Source organism: Ciconia boyciana, chromosome 3 (assembly GCF_034638445.1).
Source record: "Ciconia boyciana chromosome 3, ASM3463844v1, whole genome shotgun sequence".
In the NCBI taxonomy this organism is placed as follows: Eukaryota; Metazoa; Chordata; class Aves; order Ciconiiformes; family Ciconiidae; genus Ciconia; species Ciconia boyciana.
The window spans coordinates 28,041,243-28,066,366 of NC_132936.1; the positions used below are offsets into that span (position 1 = coordinate 28,041,243).

Here is a 25,124-nt window from a genome sequence, read left to right on the forward strand (position 1 = left end):
AGAAGGAATTGTTTAGCCTAAATGAATGCAAAAAAAAGGTGAAATATTCAAAGATTTCCAACTTTTCCAACTCTTTCTGATGTGGAAGAATGTATGTGTGTTATTTTAAATTATAATGAAAACAAATACTGGGATTTTCTACAAGTAAGGAATTTTGGTTTTCTGTTTGTATTCGCTGCAGTCAGAGGTCCTTCTGACTTGCTCTTTTTGTTTGGTTGGTTTTGCTTCCTCTCAGGCTCGCCAGTCACACTACCATACATCTTATTGGAAAAGGTGTCTTAAATGTGAATTTAAATTAGCATGCAGTGTGGACAGCTCAGAAAGGTTCTACAAACATGCTGGGATACTGATTCCTTCCTGACCCAGTGACATGTTTCACTTCCAGCTCTCAAAAAATAAACAGTGTGAGACTGAATGCAACAAAATAAGAGGTTTCTAGATTCTTTCTTCCATAAATTCAATCAATGCTTGTTCACATGAGCAAAGCCCTACAGTGTCTACTGAGGAACACTTGTCTGGGGAGAAAATGTCATGCACAGCTTCATTTCTCAGGTCCATGTCAGTATCTTTCAAGAATCATCTTGGAGGTTTTTAGACTAGGTTTTATGAGATGCTAATGATTGCACTCCGCTATAACCAAGGCTGTGGTTTGGCTAAGCTATGCACTGCAAGCACGCTTCCGCAGGCCACAGCTCTGGGCAGGCAGCAGCCACTGGGGACAGGGCAGCTGGCCACTCTGGCAATCCCTGCCCTGCAGGCGGCGGGAGTCCAACAGAAAGGTGCTGCTCAGGTGCTTTCTCCAGAGGGGAACCTGACGCTGGGGATGGTGTCAGGTTCCCCTCCAGAGGGGAATGACACCAGAGGGGAATGACTCCAGAGGGGAAGGACAATGGGGAAAAAAAGCACAGCTGCAAGGTGGAACTATCCCTCCATGTCTTACAGGCATCACTCTTTTCTGCGACACTTGCAATCGCTCATCAAACTACCACCAGTTCTTTAAAAAATTTTATTTTACCTTGAATGTCAAGCATATTACCAACCTCTGATAGTAGGACAACAGAAAAACAACACATTAGAAAAAGCCACTTATAAAGCATTGGTTAAGTTCAATGCAAGACCCTGCCTTAATTTAAGAAACGGATTTTAAATTCTCATGGGAACTGTGCCTTTGCTCTTTATGTAAAAGCAAGCAATACACCTCATTAGCAAAGCATACAATGAAAATTACACATAGCTTGCTTAAAATGAAAAAGGAAACAGCATAACAAACATTGCAGCTAGTCAGCCAGCAGTTAGACCTTTCTCCTTGTAAACTTGCTTCTTCAATTTGGCAACTGCAGTCCTTGGGGAGAAACAGCAAAGGATATATAACTTAATTACGCAGAAGTGTTACATTGGGGTTGTGCAAACATTTTTTAATTTTTATTTTTGTCAAATCGTAGCTACAAGCCAGCTATACCAGTTTTTTGTTCTTTTTTATTTTTTAATGCTATTTTCATATAAGTTGAATCACCCACATGGAACCTTTTGACCTTTTGTAGCTGAAAGTACCATCTTCAATAAAACCTTGGCCCTTCTTGAACCAGTAAGGAGTTCTACCCTTGCACTTCACTTCAGTTTTAAGCAGAGTTGCATGGCAAAATAGGTGATATTACTTCCATAATAAGTCCAGATATTTCTCTTAATTTACAAAAATCTGATATATGCTTTTGCTCACAGAACACTTGGAGCTATGACATATGAAATGTACACAAGCCAATGAGATTCACACACATATGAAGTCAAAGCCAGCCACATTCTTTCAAAATCAAATACTGTATATATTGGCTGCATGTGAAAAACTTCACAGTAATTTATACCTGACCAATACCATTTAAGGCCTAATCCTGCTCCCAGTGGCATCTCCAGCAATTTTGCAAAGGACTTCAGTGGTAACAGGAGTATGATAGGACACTTAAATACTAAACACCAAATATTATAGTTAATTTTATTCCTATTTAAACTGATGATTCTTTAAAAATACTTGAGATTCAATCGATGCAAGTTATTAAAAAATGATTGGAGATTCCTTTCTAAAGGAACGTATAACCTTTGGGATCATTATTTATAATGTTTATAATGTCAGAGGTACTTTTGTTCCTGCTTATGGGATTATTGCTGGTCACCTTCCTGAGACTTGAAAGACCATAAAAGACAAGCACCATACCTATTCCTCTAAATTATTGTATCACAAATTAATAATTTGGTCCCTTTCTAAATGGATCTCTCCCCACAATTACACTAAAACATAGTGATGGGTCACAAATTCCAGGGGGTCCAACCGGTCCTGGCATTCCTGGACTGCCACGATCTCCATCTTTACCGGGCTGCCCACGCTCTCCAGGACGTCCTTCCTTACTCACACCTGGGGGACCTTCAGGACCTTAACAACACATATGCAATAAACAAATGTATTACAGAGGATTTTTATTAAAATGAAAACAAGAGCAAGTATGCACCCACAAACCCCCTGCTCCTTGGTGAAGTACGCAGATAAAGAAAACTTCATTTTCTGAAAAAGACACTTTTGCCACAAACTGCTTATATGTTTATATAACCAACATGATATGTTATTAATTTTTTTTTAAAAAAAAGCATGTGGAAAACACTTTAAATAAAAATAGCTTTTAAAAGGAAATATAAAAATATACTTTAGTACACTGGTATACTTTATCATATAACCTGGAACGACTATGGCATGAATCAGAGGCCTCCGATTTCTATTCAGTTCTCTAATTTTGGCCCTAATATCTCTTCTAAACGCTCAACTTTGCATTTTGCATGAATACATTGCTGTTAGGAAGAACATTCTCCTTCACTAAGCAATGCTTACAAGTCACATGATTATATCAGGGCTCAGTTTTCAGATAATGGCTGACTTCAAGATTCACCTATCAAGAAACAGCAGTCTCAGTTACCAATCTCTACAAGACCTGTCTTATATTAAATAATGCATTATATGACAATTTAAAAGGCATGCAAGAGATAGGCATTAGCCATAAAACATATCTGGTAATTAAGATGTGTAAAAACTATCTAAGTTTTTCCAAATTATATCAACATTTTTTCTAAACCACTTTTTTTTTAAAATTATTAGCATGCACTGAATCCGCACAGCTGAACCATCCCTCACCTGGAGGTCCTGGGGGGCCTTGGATCCCAGGAACCCCAATTCCTTGATTGCCTTTTGCACCATTTTTCCCTGGCAGTCCTGTGAATTAGCAAACACATGTATATCTTTGCACACTAAGAATATTTTCATCCAATGAATTAGGAAGTCAGCATTTGATAATACTTATTGAATAAAAAATGTAATAGTTCAAAAGCAAATAATGGGATGTAAAATAAGCATTTCCTTGTAACCTGCACAGTGTAACTGGGTTCTAAATTATCCTCATTTCTACTGAATTAAGAGCCGATGTAGCACCTGTTAAGCAGACAGCCACTATGAGTGGAGGGAATAGATGATGGGCAATTAAGAAATTTGCTGTGATTGTCTTTCCATTGGCAAAGTTTTTAAGAAGTTGTATGAAGGAAGTGTAAGGTATTCACCACAGTCCCTGTGGAATACAGAATATATAGACAATCTTCCACAACGTATGGCAGAATTTAATCTCCACTGAAGAAATACTGAGGGGGGCAAAACACGTGCTCTCTTACACTAGTATGACCCAATAAATTCAGTTTCTTCATAGAAACAGATATCTATTTTTCCAACTCTTACAGAATAGCCAGTACTGTTAGTGTCAGCTCCAGAGGAAAACTGCACATTCTATTGGAGATGAAATTATAAAAGTACTACAGACAAATCATCATTACATCCAAAATGAATTTGATGTGCTAGGTCACAGTTAATAAGTTACAAATAAAGTAAATATTTATCAACCATTTGCCTGCCTACCCTTGGCACATTACTAGTTAGATGTATTTCATACAGCTTTCCTGATTATTTTGATGCTATAGGAAACACAGTTGCTGCTGGGACCAGTTACCAAATTATGGACTTTACCCAGTCTCTCGGTCCAGTTCCAGACTATATATGCATACTTAAAGTCTGCAAATACATCACAGAAATCAGTTGGAATGCTCAAACGGATGAGTAATCTGAAAGCATAAACCTTAGCTTGCCTAGAAAGAAGCCAGAATGTTTAAGAAAAGCATAAAGAAAGGAGTAAAAATCCTTATGAAATAAAAAGAAAAAAAGGGGAAAACCCCAGGACATCAGAGGGAGTATAAAGGTTGTCACATGCCAAAAATCAGCCTACACAGTAGCAGATAGTAAATAGCCAGTGAATAAATACTGTTCTTTAAAACAGCAGAAACAAACAAGTTTGGAAGAAAAGAAACCAGAAAACATGGAAATACATTGAAATCCATGTCTAAGCATATCTGATCTAAAAAAAATTATCTAAATGCAGTCAGAAACATTTACATGAGACTAAGAACTCTCTAAAAAGATCAAAACAAAGTTTGACTATAGTAGAACTGAACACTAGCTATCTTGTTGCGTTCTTGTATTTTCTCTTCTGACACGCGTTCTTCGTAAGCGGTGAAACATTCACATTGGACCATGTCCTCCATTACAATTTGTGATACAAAACCAGCTCTTCCCTTACTCCACCTTGCACTAATCCCATTCAAAACTGTAAGCAGAAAACCAAGTCATAAAGGCCATTAGCACCGTGACACATGCACGCAGTACCTCTTGTCCCACGAGCCCCAGGGCGACCTGGGATGCCTGTCAGCCCCGGAATACCATCGTTTCCCGGTAAACCAGGAAACCCTCTTGGGCCTTCAGGGCCTCTTGGACCTGGTGGTCCTGGAAGTCCCGGGGAAGCGCTTTGGGATTGACAGTGGTTACAGTTTTGCAGCCTTCCACTCTGCAGGATGGCAGGCAACTGGGCTGGGAAAATTCAAACAAAAAATTGCTTAGAGTGTTGTAACAATAAAATATAAAAATATTTTCCCCTAGCCACTAATACAAAAACAGTTTCCTCTCTTTAGAGAATATGATACCTTTAGGAAACAAGATGGTAAAATACAGAACCTGTGGTGTGGAAATATATTTCACTGTAGGAAAACAAGTGATAAATCAGCAATATCAATCTTGCTTTCAAGAAGGCATCTTTGCAATTATCAGGGAACTTCTTTAGCACTTTAAACAAGGAAAGAACAGTAAAGAGGCTTTCAAACTTACTTCTCAGTACGTCTGAACACACCTGTCGAATAAATTCTTCTGAAAATTCTCGTGCCTGAATTGAACAGAGAATGGTTAAAAAAACAGAGAGCATGCACTTGTTTGGGGTTTTTAAGGTACCCAAAATGACAAGTTTGTGGTCCTATACATACAGGTTTTCCATCTGATCCAGGTGGTCCCGGGGGTCCTCTATCTCCTGGCTGACCTCTGAGACCAGGAGGTCCAACCAAACCCTGGATACCGGATTCTCCTTTTTGCCCATTGATGCCTCGAATGCCTGGATCTCCTTTCTCACCTTTCTGGAATGAAAACCAATGAAAAGCCAATAATATCTTCACAGACCATTTGGAAGCTACGTAGCACCACGCAAACATATTCTGAGAAAATCTTCATTGATGATCTCCATAAAATGAATGTAAGTTGTCACTGAAAACTAACTTGATACTGATGAGATCTATTTCACTAAAATGTACTGAAGTTTTCCGATTCTTTAGTAACTGCTTCAGATACAATTATTTACTAAATATAACTAGAAATAAATTACCATTATATTTTTTTTTAACTTTAAGGACCCTTTTTACTTACTAATTAATACAAAACAGTCTTCCTTATTAACATATGGAAGGAAAGGCTTTATTCACTTTTTCATGAGAATTAGCTAATTTGTTACGGTACATTAAAAACCTTAGAAGGCTGGAAAAATTAGAAGTGAAATTCTGGCATCACTGAAGTTCTTGGCAAATGTACTGTAACAATCAAGACTTTTACCCTATCTCTGTAGTGTATAAGACAAAGGAAAAAAATAGCTTGATTTCAGTTAGGGTTTTTTTGTTGTTTTTTTCTGACTTCATTTATTCTCCATACGATTGATAACAACTGTAGTCCATTTGTTTCACTGGAAAAGATTAAAATAATACTGGAAAATACTTCGATATATCTTCATCAAAGCAACGGTTCTTCTATGTATGGAATTACCTACTGCAATAGTTCATGTGGAACTCTTTCCTTATGCTGGAGCCAACAAAACATCAGTACAATGTAATTTGGTACGCACCCAAGATTAAAGTTAGTATACTATGTTTGCTCCCTGATCAGCTTTTTCCTTCCATTTTTGCACTTCCAACTTCTGCATAATGTTATCAGTTGCTTCAAAATTTTCTTTCACCCTTTCCAACTATTTTAGATGGAATTATGGAAACAAGGCAGCAGTATTACTATATATGACAAAACTTATTGGAGCAAATAATGTAAGTTTAAGAAGCACTCAGGCATACAGTCTTCATAGACTTACACTGAATTTTAAATTATGGTATTTATACTACTTTGCATCATGCTATATAGTATTTCTCAAAATTCTTTACATCAGAAAAATTCAAAGCTTTCTGGCTTGGTCTGAATTAGTAACAATGTCCAGAGTTTTCCACATGAATTATTACAGGGTAACAAGCTTCAAATTCAGTATTGGATTAGTCGGTTTTATGCAGAGAGCTAGCCACTAAAGTAAGGCAGGTAGTTTTTCCTCTTAAAAAAACAGAGAAATGAGACAAAATGTGACAGATGTCAGTCAAGTGTCTAAGAGTACTGCTGCAAAGATGGACCACCAGTAAGATGCCATGCATGAACTGAACAGCCGTCTATAGCCTCTTTCTACTACAGAAGTTATACACTAATTCAGAACTGACTTTTTCTAAGGTTGTAATTGTATTTTATTTTCTTGCTACTGTTAACTTGAATGTTGTAGTCATAGAGAATTGCTACTTAGTTACACCATGTAGATTTGTACTTGTTTATTTCTATTACATAATTACAAATGTTTTTTTCATTTAACAGGGTCAGCAAAGCTCAGAGATAAATATATGGAGCATATGTAGCTGCCTGTGGCTATACTAGAAGCTATATGCGCTGGGATCTGAAAATCATGCTGTTCTTGTAGCTAGAAGTTATTTGTTTTAATTTTAATTACTTTTACAGCTATGGACTATGTTTACATAAAAGACATCTGACTTGCAAGTTGATTTATTTGGACTAAATGTTAAAGGGGCTAGAAAGCATTAAGAACCAGTGAAATATTGGGAAAATGGCATCTATTGTAGAAAAACATTACAGGCAAGAAGCCAGTATAAAAACACCAGAACAAAACGTTGGAAGCATCAGCACAATGGCCTGCAGAACTTGCCAAAAAGCAAATGAAACTGCTGAGGGAACATTTTCTGCAGTATATCTTGGTCTTGTAATGCTCAGCCACATCCCATGTGTGGCCTTGTTTGTTGACCCTTGCTATTGGCAAAGAAAATTTACAAAAAGAAAAAGAGCTCAATAAGTGCTGAGAATTACAGACTGAAGAAACTTTTTATTGAGGAGTCAGAGTCTAACAAAAGACAACATATTTTATAAAAATAGAAAATAAACTAATTTTATAGGTCTGATAAGTAAACACAACATCATTATATCTTAGCGTATAGCAAGAATATTATTAAAAGGATTTTTCAGAAGAACTTTATTATTAGCATGATTTACAATATTTAAACAGGCTAGTTCAATAGTATACAAGGAATCTTTTATCAATTTTGGCAATGATTTAGCAAATCACCTATAAGCCAAACTGTAATTTTAAGTATTTCATAGAACCACAGCAGCATATAGGGCAATTTATATGTTTAAATGCATAAAATTATTTAATTATCAGAATTGAGCTTCCAATGAATATGTCCAGTTTTGATATGCAACAATGGTTTAATGAAAAAGGGTTGAACAAAGAAATCTCTAAATAAAGTTGAAGGATAATTATTGGACAGTGTGTACCCTGATTTCATGAAATATTGGAATAAATAAAAAATAACTAACAAAGTTAATCTTTTAAATACCAATTTTTAAACAACGTGCAACACAAAGATTAAAGGGTCTGGCCATAAATATATCTACATTAGCCAAACACAAAAAAAATAAAAAGACGGGACTTCTAAAAATATCCTGGAGTTTCTTTTGGAGAAACAAATGCAGTTTCTGACAGACGAAGAGCAGTCCAAGCAGGCTTCCCCTTATGCCCCTCAAGTTTCAGGCTGAGTTGAATTATTCCTGTAAAAATTTAGTAGTAGAGAGAAAGAATTCTGCCCTGCATTTTCTGAGTCAGTCGCAAAGACAGAATCCTCTAACAAAAAAATCTTTGTAAAGGCTTTGCTATATTTCTTTTCATTAGCTTTGAAATAAAGGCACACAAAGAAATCTCACTGGTGAAGGTTAAAACACACAACACAAATAGTTCAGCTGTGGAAGTCCTTACCACAGACTTTGATGGAAGCTGAAAGTACAGTATATCAGCACAGTTCAAAAGGAATTAGGCAAATTCAAGATTGACATTAAATGCAATGGTCTTGATCTCTAGCTTAAATGCCCCTAACTCCTTGACTGCCAAAAAGAGTGAAGGTATACAAGAAGAAGGATCTTCTTTGTGTATCCTGTGCCTTAATTTTGTATCCTGCCCTCCTATTATTGGCTGCTGATGAACAATATGGATAATTTTGATCAAGTCTTCTGTATTATTTTATGAACTAAATTTTTATTTTTCAATGAACTTAGAATCTCTAGTTTTTTTTCTTTAATTATTTGCTTTCTTCAACTAGCTCCTTGTTTTGTTTGTTTGTTTCTTTGTTTAATTCTCTTAAAGTACATACTTGGCTTTAATTTTTTTTTTAATCTTTCATTTCATTAAATATATATTTCACTATGTCTCTTTCTAACTAATACTTCTCTTCTCTGATATTTCTCAATTCATTTATCTTCTGTTGCTGACAGAGATGTGAGTATAGAAATAAGACTGTAAACACACATTTTACAGATCACATAATTTGCAGAAACAAATTGAATAGTTTTGTAATACTATATTTGTCATTACAAAATACTTACCTCTCCTCGTTCTCCACTCAATCCTTCTACTCCCTTTAGGAATTAATATGAAAAAAAAAAAAAAGGCAAGTTGAGCCAAATTATTTGGAATCAAAAAATAGTATTTTTGTCCTTTGTTTTTAATAATTAATCACAAATGTCAATTTTTAAAGATTCTGTGATTGCTATTTGTACAAAAAACCAAACTACATATAAGGATGAAAAATGTATATCATGGTGAATTAACACTTTAGTAATACCTTTAATATCAAATACCAAAAGGATAAATCGGGAATATATAATACATATTATAAACCATATGTTTTATTAGTATACAAGAAATGCATATAGACAAAACCTTATTTACTCTACAAAAGAAATAAAATTTTGTGTTCTAGCAAAAGGAAACTCCTGATTCTACCTGTTTAATACTGTCTTACTAGATAGAAATCAAGTTCAGAGCCTTTGAAATACAAACTCAGTTTGTAAGCCAGATTCTGCATGTTGGTAGTTTCGGTGTCATTTCTGCCAAATGGTTCAATGGTGTTACTGATCATTAAGTTCCATGGCAAGATGGCAGTTCAGCACAGGCTTTTTCACTTTTCTGATATACTCTTATGGATGGGGGAATCTGCATTGTATCTTTGAGAAGTCCTGGAGGCTAGAGAAACCTTGGAATGACCTAGTGCTGTCTACCAGAAGTATCTGAATGACTGATGTTTTTGGTTGCTGACCAAACTAGATAAGCCTGGGAAACAATTTTAGACCAAGCCTGTATTATTTTTTCAGCTTTCTCCAAAAAAAAAAAAAAAGCAAGCAACAGCAATTCAGTTGCATCATTCTATCTGAAAAAAAAAAAAATATTTTCTTTCACTATCACTTTGTTTTACCTTATGATTAAAATAATAAATATATGAAAAATTTGTCCACTATTTGCAAAAGGAAAAAACAAAAAGTTTAATTTGTAAAATGTTAGAGTAAGACATTACATTTGGTTAAAACCAATAATCAGCCTTTTAGTTTAAACTATTTCTTTTCAAAAATATCTGCTCAGCTTTACTACCAGATTCCTGTCAACCTACATACCCCTGAGAGTGATAAAACTAGGCTAACATACAATCTAGATCTCCTGCCCATGCTCCACTGGAATCAGCTCCTTCTGGCTAGACAGGCAGCTGTATCGATGTCGTAATTCTGAAAAAAGCAACTGTGACTTCCTTCCAAGTCTAGTTTTAGATATGTACCTCTAACAAATACTTCTCTGTTTAGACACGACATAGATTATGTAGTTAACAAGTATTTATAAATACTAACAGTTATTTTCTGTGGTATAACAAGATAGCCAACTATGACACAATCAGAATACACTGGCCCAGAGTTAAAGAGAAACAACTGGATCTCACTGATTTGCAGCTGAAACAGGAAACATCTGTAATTTATGAGCACACAAGATGTCAATAATGACTCCCAGTATAGTCTAGGAGGTGATGAACTACACGAAAGTGTAGCATGGTACATGCAAAATCTTAACATCTCAAGCATCACTTTTATAACCTTTACACAAAAACCACTTTGTGCTGTTATCTGCATTTTATATTATTTATGTTTCATGAAAATTTTCCATAATTAAGGATTTAATAAAATAATCCAGAAAAATGTACTTCCGGTCTGTTTCTCAAGATATAGTACCCCAGAACCACAGAAACATGTAGCTTGGAAGTGACCTCCATGGGTTCAACTTCCTTTTCAGAACAGATCCAGCTAGAGCAAGCTGCTCAACGCCCTGTCCAGATAGGTTTTGTCACAATCCCTGCGAGCAGCCTGCTCCAGTATTTGACCGCCTTTAAAGCAAAATGCTTTTCCTGTACATCAGGTTGGGATTTCCTACATTACAACTTGTGTCCATTTCCTCTCGTCCTGTGGACTGTGCACAGCCAAGAAATGTGTGGCTCCATCTTCTCTATATGTGTTGTATTTGTTATTTTTAAAATACTAAGAGGTAATTTATATAACTATGTAATCATGTTATACATAAATATATTTCACCTGATGCAAAGAACTATCCATATTGATGTCAGTAATCTTAAGAAACAAATATGAATCATGGCTCTCTTGAACCAGGAACACCATTTTAACAGTACCTGTAAGCCTGGATTTCCTTGTCTTCCTTTTTCTCCTTTCAGTCCCTTCAGAGAAGAAGCAAATTTTCTTAAAATATACATTTATCTGGGAGATGTAATTAAACTATCAAAAATAACACAAAGAGGTAAACCCTAAAATCTCATCCTAAACCAGGCCAAATCCATCTGAAAAGCTACTCTTCAAGAGTTCAGAGCAGAAACTGTGCAGAAGGATACAATTTCTACTCTGAACACAGAGGAGCCAAGTTAGGATCTGAGTAGTGACATGATATTCTTCTTTTTCTTGCAGGTATTTTCATGACTTTTAGATAACAAGGAGGAAAATCCCACTGGTTATAATATAGTAGGTAGGCACAGGCCAGGTGGCATTACTTTGACTTATGAGCGTTTATATGATCCCACAGTGCCTGGGGCAGGCAGGGACAGAACCCATCCCTGGACAGTGCTGGGTCATGTCCCAGCCCCCTGGGGCAGAAGCACAACCCACATCCCTGAGCCCACACCATTGCTAGGACCACACAGCTCTGCACCAAATGTCAATAGCCTGTTCAGCCCCAGAAACGCAGCTGGAAATTCATACTGGGCATAGTGGACAGTTTTCCTTGAAGAAGAGTTAGGGCTCAGTGCTGCTATTCTTCAAGCAAACCTTCTGTGGAGTTAATCTTAAAAAAAAGCTCCTGAATTAACATCTAAGACTTGTATTAATAGTGTTGCCAGATGATTTCATTAGAAACAAAGTTGATATACCTGGATACCACTTTCACCTTGGTTTCCTTTGTCCCCCTGTAAAATATTAGAAGAAAAGTCTCCGTTGTAACATGATTCATCTCAAAGACGTGTAGTCTGTGTTTTAATTTAACACAGTAAATACAAGAGAAGCATCTAATAGCTTTTATTCATACTGAATGAAAACAAATCACTTCACCCCCATGTACACAAACACTGAGAAAAGTACAGAAAGTTATATTAAGAAGGGAATCTGTCATGGAAAGAACTATGAAAAAGAAAAGTGGATACTCATATACCAAGTTAAAATTAAAAAATACAACATAATGAGGTAGCAAAACCAGCAGGATTTTATCCATTCAGTGTATGGGAAGGGAGAGGATGTAAGCGGGGGGGGGTGGGGTAGTATTTCTGATGGGTTAAATTTTATCTGAATGCTAACCACTAAGTATGCTTGCCTTCACCCACAGAGAATAGAGTATAAATAATTTCTGTAACACTTACTATAAACCCACTGAATGCAGAAGTTATACAAGACACACCAAAGAAAAAAATATTTTTTTAATCAGAAGAAAAAATTATATTTAAATTTCATGAAAACTGCGTAAGGACTAAGTTCCATTTCCACCCACTTCTTTTGACTTTTATTGAAATGTTTATAGAAAATAAACATTAGTGGGGTGATTGGCAATCAGATGGTGCAAATGGTATTTAAAAGGCAGGTATCTAGGTTTATCAAGTTGTCTGAACACCATCTAACTGACACTGGAGAGAAACAGGCAGCTCTTGAAAACTATTTATGCCAATTAACAACAGAGGTATAAAAATATGTACTCCCAGAACACGCCTCTCTCTCTTCCTTGACCGAAAAGGAAACTTAAAGTTATGGGAGATGGCTCCTGCCCTAACTCTGACCTCTTAAATCAGTGTGACTGTTTAAATAGACATGAATCAAAATGCTGGGCCAAGAACATAGCAACTCATGAAACAAAAGAGATCTGTGGGGGGTGTGCAAAACTGCATTTAATAAAGAAAATAATTAGGATGGAGTTTTTTGGATCTGTTTTGCCAGTTTTCTTGTAAGAGCCAAACATGTGTGTGTTTGGATGTTTTTTGAAAGAGAGAATGTTTAGTTAAATGCTAAACAGTAGTAAAGAGGAGATTTTGGCCATGGCAAATATTTTCCTGATTGAAAATCCCAGAACATAAGAGGGCATTTATGCCAGCTGTATTTGGTTGTATTGTACTTGAATGTAAAATATTTGGTTTGGTTTCAAGTTTTAAAATAAGCTACAGCTGAAAGACTTCACTTTTACTGTCAGATGCCCAAACTGCACTTTTTTCCTGAGTAATTCAAGACTTTGTCATACTTATGACTTGTAACTCCAGTTAACCAGCAATATATATTCTTTTCTTTACATCTTTTCTATAAAATGGATAATGACTTTTGCAAAACCTTCTTCAGTTTAAAATTCAGAGAGGTTCCATAAATTTTAACAAAATCTCCCTTCTTAAAATCAGTATTACTGTCTTGGCACATGTACGTTACATGACTTTTAGATATTGAAACTGAATATATGGGGATAATGAAACTAATTGAACTATTGCTATGACTCTGACTCAACTCAAGTCACACTTCCATTGGGCTTCAGTACATTTTGAAAGACTTAAGCCAGGAAACCTTTGTCCTTATGTGCTCTGGAAATCACTGTTTTGAAACTGGTCAGAAGACTAATTTTTCTACATCTTGTCTTGGAAACTGGAACTCAGTTGTCCAAACATAGGCAACCTAAGGCATCCCCATATGTGTCTACTGACATCTGGAATACTCTAGCATACCTAAGACATCCATACATGGCTGGCATGTATGACACTGGACATACAGGAAACCTGTGCCCTTCTGGAGCAGAAGCTGAAGTCCAGTGGAATACCTCTGCATGAGATTTTCATAAAACTTTAAAATATAACACCACCCTTCTAGCTTACTGCTTCTCTACCCTTCAACCTTTCTTTCCATAGTGAAGTACCTGATTCAACTCTGTTTCTGTAATGCCTTTTTATGAAGGGCTTTATCCTTCAAAAGGTGGTCCTCTACATTGCTGGTAATACTACACAGATGCATTATCATTTTTTACTAACTGCTTATTTCTACCTGACACCTTACCTGAACTTCCTTTGCTTTTACAGGATTTCCTGTTTATTCTGAAATCTGTAATTTGAATATGTAATGGAGAAATCTTTGCCCTAGTTGAGACTCCAGTAATTCCCAGGAAACATTGCCAGATTTCTAACACAACTGTCAGATACCTTACCTAAACACACTTAATTTATTTTTATATAATTTTTTCTATATATTCAATTTGAAGTTATTATTAAATCAGTTCAAATATAATTTAAAATTTGATTTAACTTATTAATTTAATTTTATTCATTTAATTAATTTTAAATTTAAATTATTTTTTAATTTAAAATTTACATTTAAATATTAAATTTGGGCTGATAGCAAATATAGCAACATTTTTAGCCTCAACAACTTGTTGCTTGAATAAATATCTAGTTTGAATAGTTGCAGGTAAAGCTTGTTAGTTAAAGTAAACTATATCCTAAGGAAACAAGTCTGTCTGTTCCATGACATCAGATCACTTACATTGCTCCAAAGAAACAGTAGAACATTAAAATAAGCTTTATACTCGTTTATGCCAATTAAGAAACTCACTGTGAAAAAAAAAAATTGTCACGTTTTCCCATAAAAATACAATAAAATAATGAAAGTAATAGCAGCACTCATTATCTTGCAAAGCAATGAAACATTTAATTTTCAGGATGCACATATTATTGTTTTAAAAGTGTCCAGAATAAAGAAACTTAATTAAAATTTAAACTAAAAATGTAATGGATACAAGTCAGAGTTTCAGCTACAATTAGAATTAATTGATTTACAGCAATGGAAGTAATTTGACTTCAACCACTTTCGAACCATGAGAGCTGACACGTGTTCAACCGTGAAATTCTCCTCAAATCATGTTATTGAAGATTGCAGTGAATATTTTTTCTCCAGCTGTTTCAAATAAAGATGTAGTGTTTCCTTCACATAAATTTGCCTAATAGCATATGTAAAGTATAAATTCTTGGTCTTTCTCTCTTTCTTGGTTAAGTTACATAGAAGAAAGCTGCCGTCCTGAAAAAACATCACCTAGAAAACACAACTCTGTTAAGTCCTTCGTAGTTACCCACAGGGCATGAAGAGTAATGATTTTCAATTACTTCTAATTTTCAGGTTCTTAAATCCCATTCTATAGACAAAGCATAGCTGATTTTTCGTCAAGAGACTCAGTTCACACTCCAGTGACTTCTGTGAGTAACTGTGAGTATAGTAAGATAAAAGTAAGTCAGTATTTTAAAACAAGAAATATTCTAGGGGCTTTCCAGCTTCCAGTCAAACAAAAAGTTCTGCCTTATTGGCTGAGACAAAACTGAGAGGTTTCGACCACACAGGAGATTTTTAGTAGAATGCTGTCATCTTGTAGAAGAAAATCTCTAGGAGAGCATTTAATGTAATGTTAATTACAGGTTTAAGTTATGCAAAAAGTTGTGTGCTTGAATTTCAAAACATGCCAAAGAACAACATTGCCTACAATCTTTTCAACCTGGGACTCCTTAAAGACATGTGATTGTCAGAAAATCCTACATACCTACACTTTAAAAATAAGGATGATTATCCAGATAAATCAAACATCAAAACGAAATTTTACAATGCGTTCACAAAACAGTTCTTCAGCAATGAAGAATTTCAGCATAACCACACCTATAGCAGTGTTTGATAGATGTAAGGCTGCACCAAGAGGTGGTGAGATCCTTGAAGGCATGATCTTTATGAGAACTCAGTATGCAAGAGGCATAAACATAGGTTCTTGTCTGAAAAGAAGAAATAATTTTCAACCTGTACAGTAGAAGTAGGATCCATTTAACCTAACTTTTGCTATCTAAAATGTCAACATTTAATTTAGCTAATTGTCTTGGCTTCAGCTACAGTCAAAGAAAGGCATAGAGATGTGAATGAATGACTCCCCAGGGAGCTCAGACTCTGTCAGCTAAATATGGACAGAACCTAGACAGCTTGGCTAGATCAGATAACTCTTAATGGCAAAGGCTAACTGAGCTGAAACTGTCGCAGTTGCCTAGGGTTAACTGCTTCACTTCTTATGGGAGCTCCACAAAAGACTTTGTACAATAGACTTTATAGATGTAGCACTTGCTATAAGATATAAGACTAAGTAAATATAGAATCATGGGTCATACCCTTATGTACTGTAATTCATAATGGAAATTTCATTAATATCTATGCCATAGCATTTTATGTTAACAGTTTCTCCATTTTGGCCATTCTCTCCTCTTTATGAAAAATTACTGTTTTTCTAAAGAAAGGGCCTTCCAAAATATACCAACTATTCTCTAATAATAATGAAGTATTTAGGAAAAGCATTTCCTTTAATAATGATCTCTTATAAGAAAAGCACTTCCAATAAAAGATGTAGTCAACATAAAACTGGAAAAAATACTTACCTTTATACCCTGGGTACCAGGAATGCCTGGGTAGCCTGGTTCACCTGGAGCACCTGGTAATCCTAGTTCTCCCTGAGTAATACAATAGCTCTGTGTCAGTGATGTGCTGTGTGTAAAAACATATACTGCATGTTTTCTCAAGATCACATGATATGCTTTGGCTATGATATTTTGAAATTTTATAACTGAGGATGATTCAAATGTCTGGAGAATTTGTGAAGGGATGTTGAATACAGAGAAGCCACAAAAGGGACTCCTAATTCTTAACTTTAGTTTTCCAGTATCTATCTTTTTTAATTCCTTTTTAATACAGTTGACGTTGATTTTTCAAAATTACACAAATAAAACTATCTGAAGTAATGGCCATGTTTGCAGGTTTGAACTTCATGAACAGCTGACTTACATCGCCTAAAATCTAGTATAAAATTAGTAAGAATAAGCCATCAAATGGATTCTCATGCGATTTTATGTTAATTAGTGTTTTATTTTGAAACAAACTGCCTTGTAACTAGTCATGTAAAATCATGGAAAATCAGTAAATCATGGAAAAGTAAATCAATCCCTCCTTTAACTAGAATATTTACATATTCATATTTACCTTAGCTCCTGATGATCCTGGTTTCCCCTGTATTCCAGGTTCGCCTTTATCACCCTATATAAGAAATATGAGTGTGGCTGATACATCAGTATGTTTTGTCATATGTGGTATGAATAGCAAACAGACACTGCTGAGAAGCTGGCTCTTAAAAACAGCTACAGCTGGTGACTGAAAGGCTAAAGTTCTGCTCCTTTATAGGAAACCTGAAGTTTCAACTTTCTCTCAGGAAAGATGAGATATTGATGACAAAATGTGATCTGCTAGCCTCTGCTCACCTGTCCCTTCCCCACCTGCCTAATTTCCCTTGCCCAGTCATACCATGTTTGTGTGTATTGACTTCACATTTCCACCATCTTATTTAATAAAACTCTGAAAATCCTCAGACCTGAGCCAAAATATTTATTTGTGTTTCGTTTTTTTGTGTAGCCTATGGAATTAGGCATATACTCAGCACAGGGATTTTCATTAAAATCTAAGAATTATTGATTACTTCATGATGCTCTTCTGTAAGAATGAGCTTATTAAGAATGATTCTGTAAGAATCAGCTTATATTTTGAATGACAGATAAATACACAAAACAAAAGCATTTTTCACAAATGAAAATAAAGCTAATTAATTTTTAGTCATTTCATAGGTATTCAATCTTCTTGACCATAGCAAACATTGACTGACCACTTTAAAAAATGTTACCTTCAGTATACAATTTTAAATAAATACATGTGTACTTTTGGATATAAAATAATGTATGGGTAGAAATGGAGCTAAATGTAAATACAAAGTTCGGGAAATTGATTCTATATTCCTAAATATTGTCTAGGACATAAAATTCAGTGCTTACTAGGCAACACTCATCTTAGATTAAATTAAAAGGTTACACTAACAGATCTGGATTTATAGTATCTATTTTAGTTTCTGAGAGCATGGGTCAAATTAATTCTTGCTGTAGCTGCAGTACAATCCATAAAGTTACATCTGAAATAAATTTGGCTCCTCGGGTGGAAAAAGCAGCATGTAACGTTATTTAACACAATTAAAATATAAATAAATGTAACATGGGCAGAAAGTTCTGATGTATACTGAGAATTATCTGGCTCCCAGCATTGCAGAACATTTTCCAGGACTGCAAAGCTGAAACAAAGTCTCATGACCATTTCTGCAATTGTTCCAAACCTCATGGGATGGCAGGCACCATTTACTGAGCTATATTAAGCTCTCTTGAGACTGAGCTATCATATAAGGTAATATAGGGAAAATCATATAGCTACTCACCAATATTCAATATACCAAAAAATTAGCTGCGAAATCCTGGTGTTTTGTCATCTATAAAGCAGTCATTTATCAAAGTCACAAGCGAATTAATACTTACCTTAGGCCCAGGAGCTCCAGGTAGACCAAATGAGCCTTCTGGTCCCATCAAACCCTATTTATTTTCAAAAAAGGCAGAGACATTTCTGTAATAAGCTAGAGGAATAATGCCTTCAGTATAGTATATTAGTATTATTAGTATCATGTTTCTATAGTGAAATAAATAGGACAGGAAATACAATGTCCTTCATCATATTACTATACAGGCTGTAGCTCTGACACAGCATAGTCAATTATTTAGACCTTCTATGGACTAAGGAAGGGCTACTGTGCAATGGAAAAAAAAATTCAGGAAAAAAGCACAGAGCTGTCATGACATACTCCTGAGAGAAAAAATTCTGCAACTCAAAACCCCGTCTGTGTGATCTAATCTTTAACATACCTTCAATATGTCCTTAGCTATAATTGAAAGTGACACAGGAGTTTCTTAGTTTCCATTTAGGGTTCCCAAAACCAGCAAAAGTATACATGGTATTTCATAATTCTCTTCCTTCTTTCTGACTGCGTGTCCCTCAAAGGTTGCCATGCCTTGACTCCTTTTGCAAACTTCGTGGAGATTTATAGGGAGCAGTTAACTTTGTGGCCATGCCTTTGCATCTTCTGCAGAATCTTCAGGATTGAACTGTTTATTCAAGAACCCAATAGCTTCTGCCATTTCAGATCATGACACTTCAGCACATGTACAAAGCCAGAGCATTGCCAAAACCGTCCCTTGGACTCCTCTTGTGGAAACGTGTTGATAAAGGCATGTTTAGTTGTCTGTGTTCCATACATAAACTAAGAGCTAAAGGGTGTTAAACCATCAAATGGCTGGCTTTCTTAATTTCTATTTAAAGCTACACTCAAGTAGCCAGAGCAACGGCGGGAGATTTAAATGCGGTGTAACGGAAACTAGCAGTCAGCCGCCGAGGGGAGCTGCTCTGGAGTCGGTCCGATCCGCAGCGCAGCAGCAGATCTCGGCACACAGGGAGTTTTCCTGAGGCAGGGAAACGCCGCAGCGGAGAGACCCGCCAGGAGCCGGCAGCTCTCGAGGGAGACGCTGACAAGGCCTGGGCATTGCCAGAGCAACCGCGACCACCCCCACGCCTATACAAAGCAGCCTGGGGAGCGCGAGTGACCAGGAGCGCAGCCAACAGAGCGGCAAACAGAGCGTGGCGCGTCAGCCTTCGAGCAGGAGGCCGCGCAGGGAGGGCGCCTCTTCAAAGGAGGGGCATTCCACTGGCCAAGTGGGAGACCTGAAGTACACATAACCCAGCAACTAGGCACCGTTATGTGACCATCTGCACAGGTCAAGGGCACTCATCCTACCTGACCCTCAAGGCAGAATGGTGGTCTGAGAGCAAAGGCTGCAGCTCCGGCTGCAGGGCTGCACCATCTACCCCAGCAGTGGCCAATGCCTCCACCCAGACGGACATGCTGAAGGGAGAGGCTACAGTGCAGACAGTGCAGGAAGTGCCTAGACCTTCCTCCTGGGGCAGGGACGGGTGGCAGACCTGCCTGCAAAAGGTGTGCCCAGGTGGAGGACCTCCTGCAGCAGGTGGCTGAGCTGCAGGAGGCGGTGAGAGGGCTGCATAACATCAGGGAGGCTGAGAAGGAGTTAGATAGCTGGTTCCAAGCACAGTCTGCAGTAGACCCACAGCCCATGGCCAAATAGCCAAAAACTCCCCCACCGGCACACACAGAAGGGAAGAGGGGCCAATAATGCAGAAGAATGGAAGCTTGCAACAGCAAGGACCAGCAGGAGGAAGAGACTTCCCCCGAAGCCTGAGGTGCCCTTGCAGAACTGCTTCACTGCTCTGCAGACTGAAGAGGAAAGACCCGTCACACATGGAGAGATGCTGGAGCTGAGTAAGGCAGCCCAGTCTGCTCCCCATATAACAACCAGAGCAACTAAGAAAAGGCAATGGGTGATAGCAGTATGCGCCTCTCTTCTGAGAGGTACTGAGGCACCCATTTGCTGACCTGATGCACTCTCTAGAGAGGTGTGCTGCTTACTGGGGGCTCGTATCAGGGATGTCGCCACGAGACTACCAAGCCGTGTACAGTCGACTGACTACTATCCGCTGCTGTTGTTTCACATGGGCACCAGTGATACAGCCAGGAGCAGTCTGAGGAGGATCAAGAAGGATTACAGAGCCCTGGGAGAGGTGGTAAGGGACTCTGGAGCACAGGTAGTTTTTTCATCAGTCCTCCTGGTCAAAGGGAAGGCGTTTGAAAGGGCCAGTTGAATCCGGCAAATCAACAAATGATTACAGGACTTGTGCCACAGCCAGAGGTTCGGCTACTTAGACCATGGGACTCGCTTTGAGAAACCTGGTCTGCTGGGGGCTGATGGGGTCCATCTGTCAGAGAAGGGGAAGAGCATCTTCGGTCATAGGCTTGCCAAGCTGGTGAAGAGGGCTTTAAACTAAAGTTGCCGGGGGAGGGGAACCTCAATCCATCCCACTCCTACCAGTTTGATGCCAGTGCCAGCAATAGATGCCCAGAGCCTGGAAAAGGATCATAGGTCAGCAGGAGAGCACCTGAAAAGCAGCACAAAGGAATTCCAGCCACTCCAGCCAGTAAGTCAGCTTCATCGGGGGCCCAGCTTAAATGCCACTATGCAAATGCACGTAGCATGGAGAATAAACAAGAGGAGTTAGAGACATGCGCACGCCTGCAGGGCTGTGATCTTATTGGCATCACGGAGGTGTGGCGGGATGGCTCCTATGACTGGAGTGTTGGAATGGAAGGATACAGGCTCTCTGGGAAGGACAGGCAGGGGAGACGAGGAGGGGGTGTTGCCCTCTATGTCAATGACCAGCTGGGGTGCATGGAACTCTGCCTGGGGATGGACGAGGAGCCAACCGAGAGCTTATGGGTCAGGATTAAAGGGAGGGTAGGGACAGGTGACATTATAGTGGGGGTCTGCTACAGGCCACCGGACCAGGAAGACCGAGTGGATGAGGCCCTCTATAGACAGATAGGAGCAGCCTCATGTTCACAAGCCCTGGTCCTCATAGAGTACTTCAACCACCCCGATATCTGTTGGAAGGACAACACAGCAGGGCATAAGCAATCCAGGAGGTTCCTAGAATATGTTAATTATAACTTCCTTCTCAAAGTGATAGAGGAGCCAATGAGGAGGGGCGCCTTGTTCTCACCAACAAGGAGGGGCTGGTGGGGAAAGTGAAGCTCAAGGGCAGCCTTGGCTGCAGTGACCATGAAATGGTTGTGTTCAAGGTCCTTAGGGCACGGAGGAGGGCGCACAGCAAGCTCACTACCCTGGACTTCAGGCGACCAGGCTTTGGCCTCTTCAGGGATCTGCTTGGTAGAGTACCATGGGATAAAGCCCTGGAGGGAAGAGGGGCCCAGGAAAGCTCGTTAGTATTCAAGGATCACCTCCTCCAAGCTCAGGAGCGATGCATCCCAACAAAGAGGAAGTCAGGCAAAAACACCAGGAGGTCTGCATGGATGAACAAGGAGCTCCTGGACAAACTCAGACACAAAAAGGAAGCCTACAGAGGGTGGAAACAAGGACAGGTAGCCTGGGAGGAATACAGGGAAATTGTCCGAGTAGCCAGGGATCAGGTTAGGAAAGCTAAAGCCCTGATAGAATTAAATCTGGCCAGGGACATCAAGGGCAACAAGAAAAGCTTCTATAGGTACGTTGGTGATAAAAGGAAGGCTAGGGAAAATGTGGACCCTTTCCGGAGGGAAACAGGAGACCTGGTTACGCAGGATATGGAGAAGACTGAGGTACTCAACGACTTTTTTGCCCCAGTCTTCACTGGCAACTGCTCAAGCCACACCACCCAAGTTGCAGAAGGCAAAGGCAGGGACTGGGAGAATGAAGAACCGCCCACTGTAGGAGAAGATCAGGTTTGAGACTATCTAAGGAACCTGAAGGTGCACAAGTCCTTGGGACCTGATGGCATGCATCCATGAGTCCTGAGGCAACTGGCTGATGAAGTTGCTAAGCCACTATCCATCTTATTTGAGAAATCGTGGCAGTCTGGTGAAGTTCCCACTGACTGGAAAAGGGGAAACATAATCCCCATTTTTAAAAAGGGAAAAAAGGAAGACCTGGGAAACTACAGGGCAGTCAGTCTCACCTCTGTACCTGGCAAGATCATGGAGCAGATCCTCCTGGAAACTATGCTAAGGCACATGGAAAATAAGGAGGTGATTGGTGACAGCCAACATGGCTTCACTAAGGGCAAATTGTACCTGACAAATTTGGTGGCCTTCTACGACGGGGTTACAGCATTGGTGGATAAGGGAAGAGCGACTGATGTCATCTACTTGCGCACAGACTTGCGCACAGCATTTGACACTGTTCCGCATGACATCCTTATCTCTAAATTGGAGAGACATGGATTTGATGGATGGACCACTCGGTGGATAAGGAATTGGCTGGGTGGTTGCATTCAAAGAGTTGCGGTCAACAGCTCAATGTCCATGTGGAGACCAGTGACGAGTGGCGTTCCTCATGCGTCGGTATTGGGACCAGCGCTGTTTAACATCTTTGTCAGCAACATGGACAGTGGGATTGAGTGCACCCTCAGCAAGTTTGCCAACGACACCAAGCTGTGTGGTGCGGTCAACACACTGGAGGGAAGGGAGGCCATCCACAGGGACCTTGACAGGCTTGAGAGGTAGGTGCATGCAAACCTCATGAAGTTCAACAAGGTCAAGTGCAAGGTCCTGCACATGAGTTGGGGCAATCCCAAGCACAAATACAGGCTGGGCGGAGAATGGATTGAGAGCAGCCCTGAGGAGAAGGACTCGGGGGTGCTAGTTGATGAGAAGCTCAACATGATCCAGCAATGTGCACTTGCAGCCCAGAAGGCCAACTGTATCCTGGGCTGCATCAAAAGAAGCGTGACCAGCAGGTCGAGGGAGGTGATTCTCCCTCTCTACTCCACTCTCGTGAGATTCCACTTGGAGTACTGTGCTCAGCTCTGGGGCCCCCAACATTAGAAAGACATGGATCTGCTTGAACGGGTTCAGAGGAGGGCCACGAAGATGATCAGGTGTTGGAGCACCTCCTGTACGAGGACAGGCTGAGAGAGTTCAGGGTGTTCAGCCTGGAGAAGAGAAGGCTCCGGGAAGACCTTATAGCAACCTGCCAGTACCTGAAGGGAGTCTATAAGAAAGCTGGAGAGGGACTGTTTAGAAGGGCATGTAGTGATAGGACAAGGGGTAATGGCTTTAAACTGAAAGAGGGTAGATTTAGATAAGCTATAAGGATTAAATTCTTCACTATGAGGGTGGTGAGGTACTGGAACAGGTTGCCCAGAGAAGCTGTGGATACTGCATCCCTGAAGTGTTCAAGGTCAGGTTGGATGGGGCTTTGAGCAACCTGGTCTAGTGGAAGGTGTCCCTGCCCATGGCAGGGGGGTTGGAACTAGATGATCTTTCAGGTCCCTTCCAACTCAAACCATTCTATAATTCTATGATTCTATGATATTAGAAAAGAAATATTTTTTTTAAATCATACTTTCCAAGAAGGAATTCCCATTTATAGTATTTTCCACATCTGGTGTTAATATACGTCTTTCTCACCACTTCATCTCACTTTTCTTTGACTCCTGAACTGCATGCATCAATAAAAACAATATATTATTATTGTTTTATTTGGACTTGCATATATACTCTGAAATATGTTCTGCTATAAGAGTGTACTTCAGACACAGAATAAAATAAAAGCATAATAATACAGAAAGTCAAACAATTAAATAAGGCCTGGAAATCAGAGATTTAGTCAGAGATTAAGTTTTATCAATGATTCTAATTGATAGTATTTTCAAAAACTACTGTTATTGTTGTTATTTAACCTTTGCTTTCATATAGATAAAAACAATCACCTTCCATTTAGTACTAAATGTTAGGAACTATTCAGTTCAATGACATTATCTCAGACCTTCAAAAGTTATATGTGAACAAAAATAAATGTATGTCTAGCCATTTGTTACACAGATTGTAACTCAGTTTTGCAAAAAAATTATTAACTTTCTTTGCTAAAACTAAAAGGATGCCTTTGTTTTTGCAAATACAAGAGAAAATTCAGAATATTTGGAACAATAAGTAATTCTTTGTAGCCAGGGTTTTCAGCATTTCATCAGTTTTCTGCTATTTCACCTGTGCTTTACTGTTAACTGAGGCAGCACTGATTAACTCAGGTTTCTTTCCTGCCGTGTTGTAAGAAAGTACTGGTTGCTAAATTTTTCTATCAATAAACATAGCAACTTGCTCTTTAGGCCACAGACACAGGTCTGTGAATACAAATAAATGTTATCAATCACAAGACTAAAACTTGAGTAACTTGAGTCAATTTTCCTCAGTCTCAGACTTTTCCCGGACATTAAAATTCTTCTATTAAACTTCAATTTCTCTAAAATAACTAATAATATCATACATCAAATAATTTCCAACATCTTCCTGTACTTTGAAGATTAGATCTGCTTGTTCTTACTTACACAGAAAATCAGTCATCTTATCAGAGATGATGCAGTTAATCTAGTGTAATCTATTATTTGGTAAATAAAGGTTTACTATACCCTATGCCATTTCTTTCATAATTTTGGAATAGAAATTACCAATTCCCCTCCAGCTGGAGTGAAGTTTCTG

At 38.5% G+C, this 25,124-nt stretch overlaps 1 protein-coding gene across 1 annotated transcript in view; it reads right to left on the bottom strand.

Annotated features, from left to right (window-relative positions):
• Window positions 1-1,976: 1,976 nt before the first annotated feature.
• The window catches only part of COL21A1 (collagen type XXI alpha 1 chain), a 117,379-nt gene continuing 94,231 nt past the window's right edge, over window positions 1,977-25,124 (bottom strand). Inside the window, exons 20-30 of the mRNA XM_072857814.1 lie at window positions 18,514-18,567; window positions 17,147-17,200; window positions 16,549-16,620; window positions 12,007-12,042; window positions 11,260-11,304; window positions 9,140-9,172; window positions 5,389-5,535; window positions 5,237-5,291; window positions 4,742-4,942; window positions 3,173-3,250; window positions 1,977-2,422 (exon numbers count right to left, since the gene is read on the bottom strand). Of these exons, the coding sequence (XP_072713915.1) occupies window positions 2,235-2,422; window positions 3,173-3,250; window positions 4,742-4,942; window positions 5,237-5,291; window positions 5,389-5,535; window positions 9,140-9,172; window positions 11,260-11,304; window positions 12,007-12,042; window positions 16,549-16,620; window positions 17,147-17,200; window positions 18,514-18,567 (963 nt within the window). The 3' untranslated portion in view covers window positions 1,977-2,234. The remainder of the gene's footprint in view (window positions 2,423-3,172; window positions 3,251-4,741; window positions 4,943-5,236; window positions 5,292-5,388; window positions 5,536-9,139; window positions 9,173-11,259; window positions 11,305-12,006; window positions 12,043-16,548; window positions 16,621-17,146; window positions 17,201-18,513; window positions 18,568-25,124) is intronic.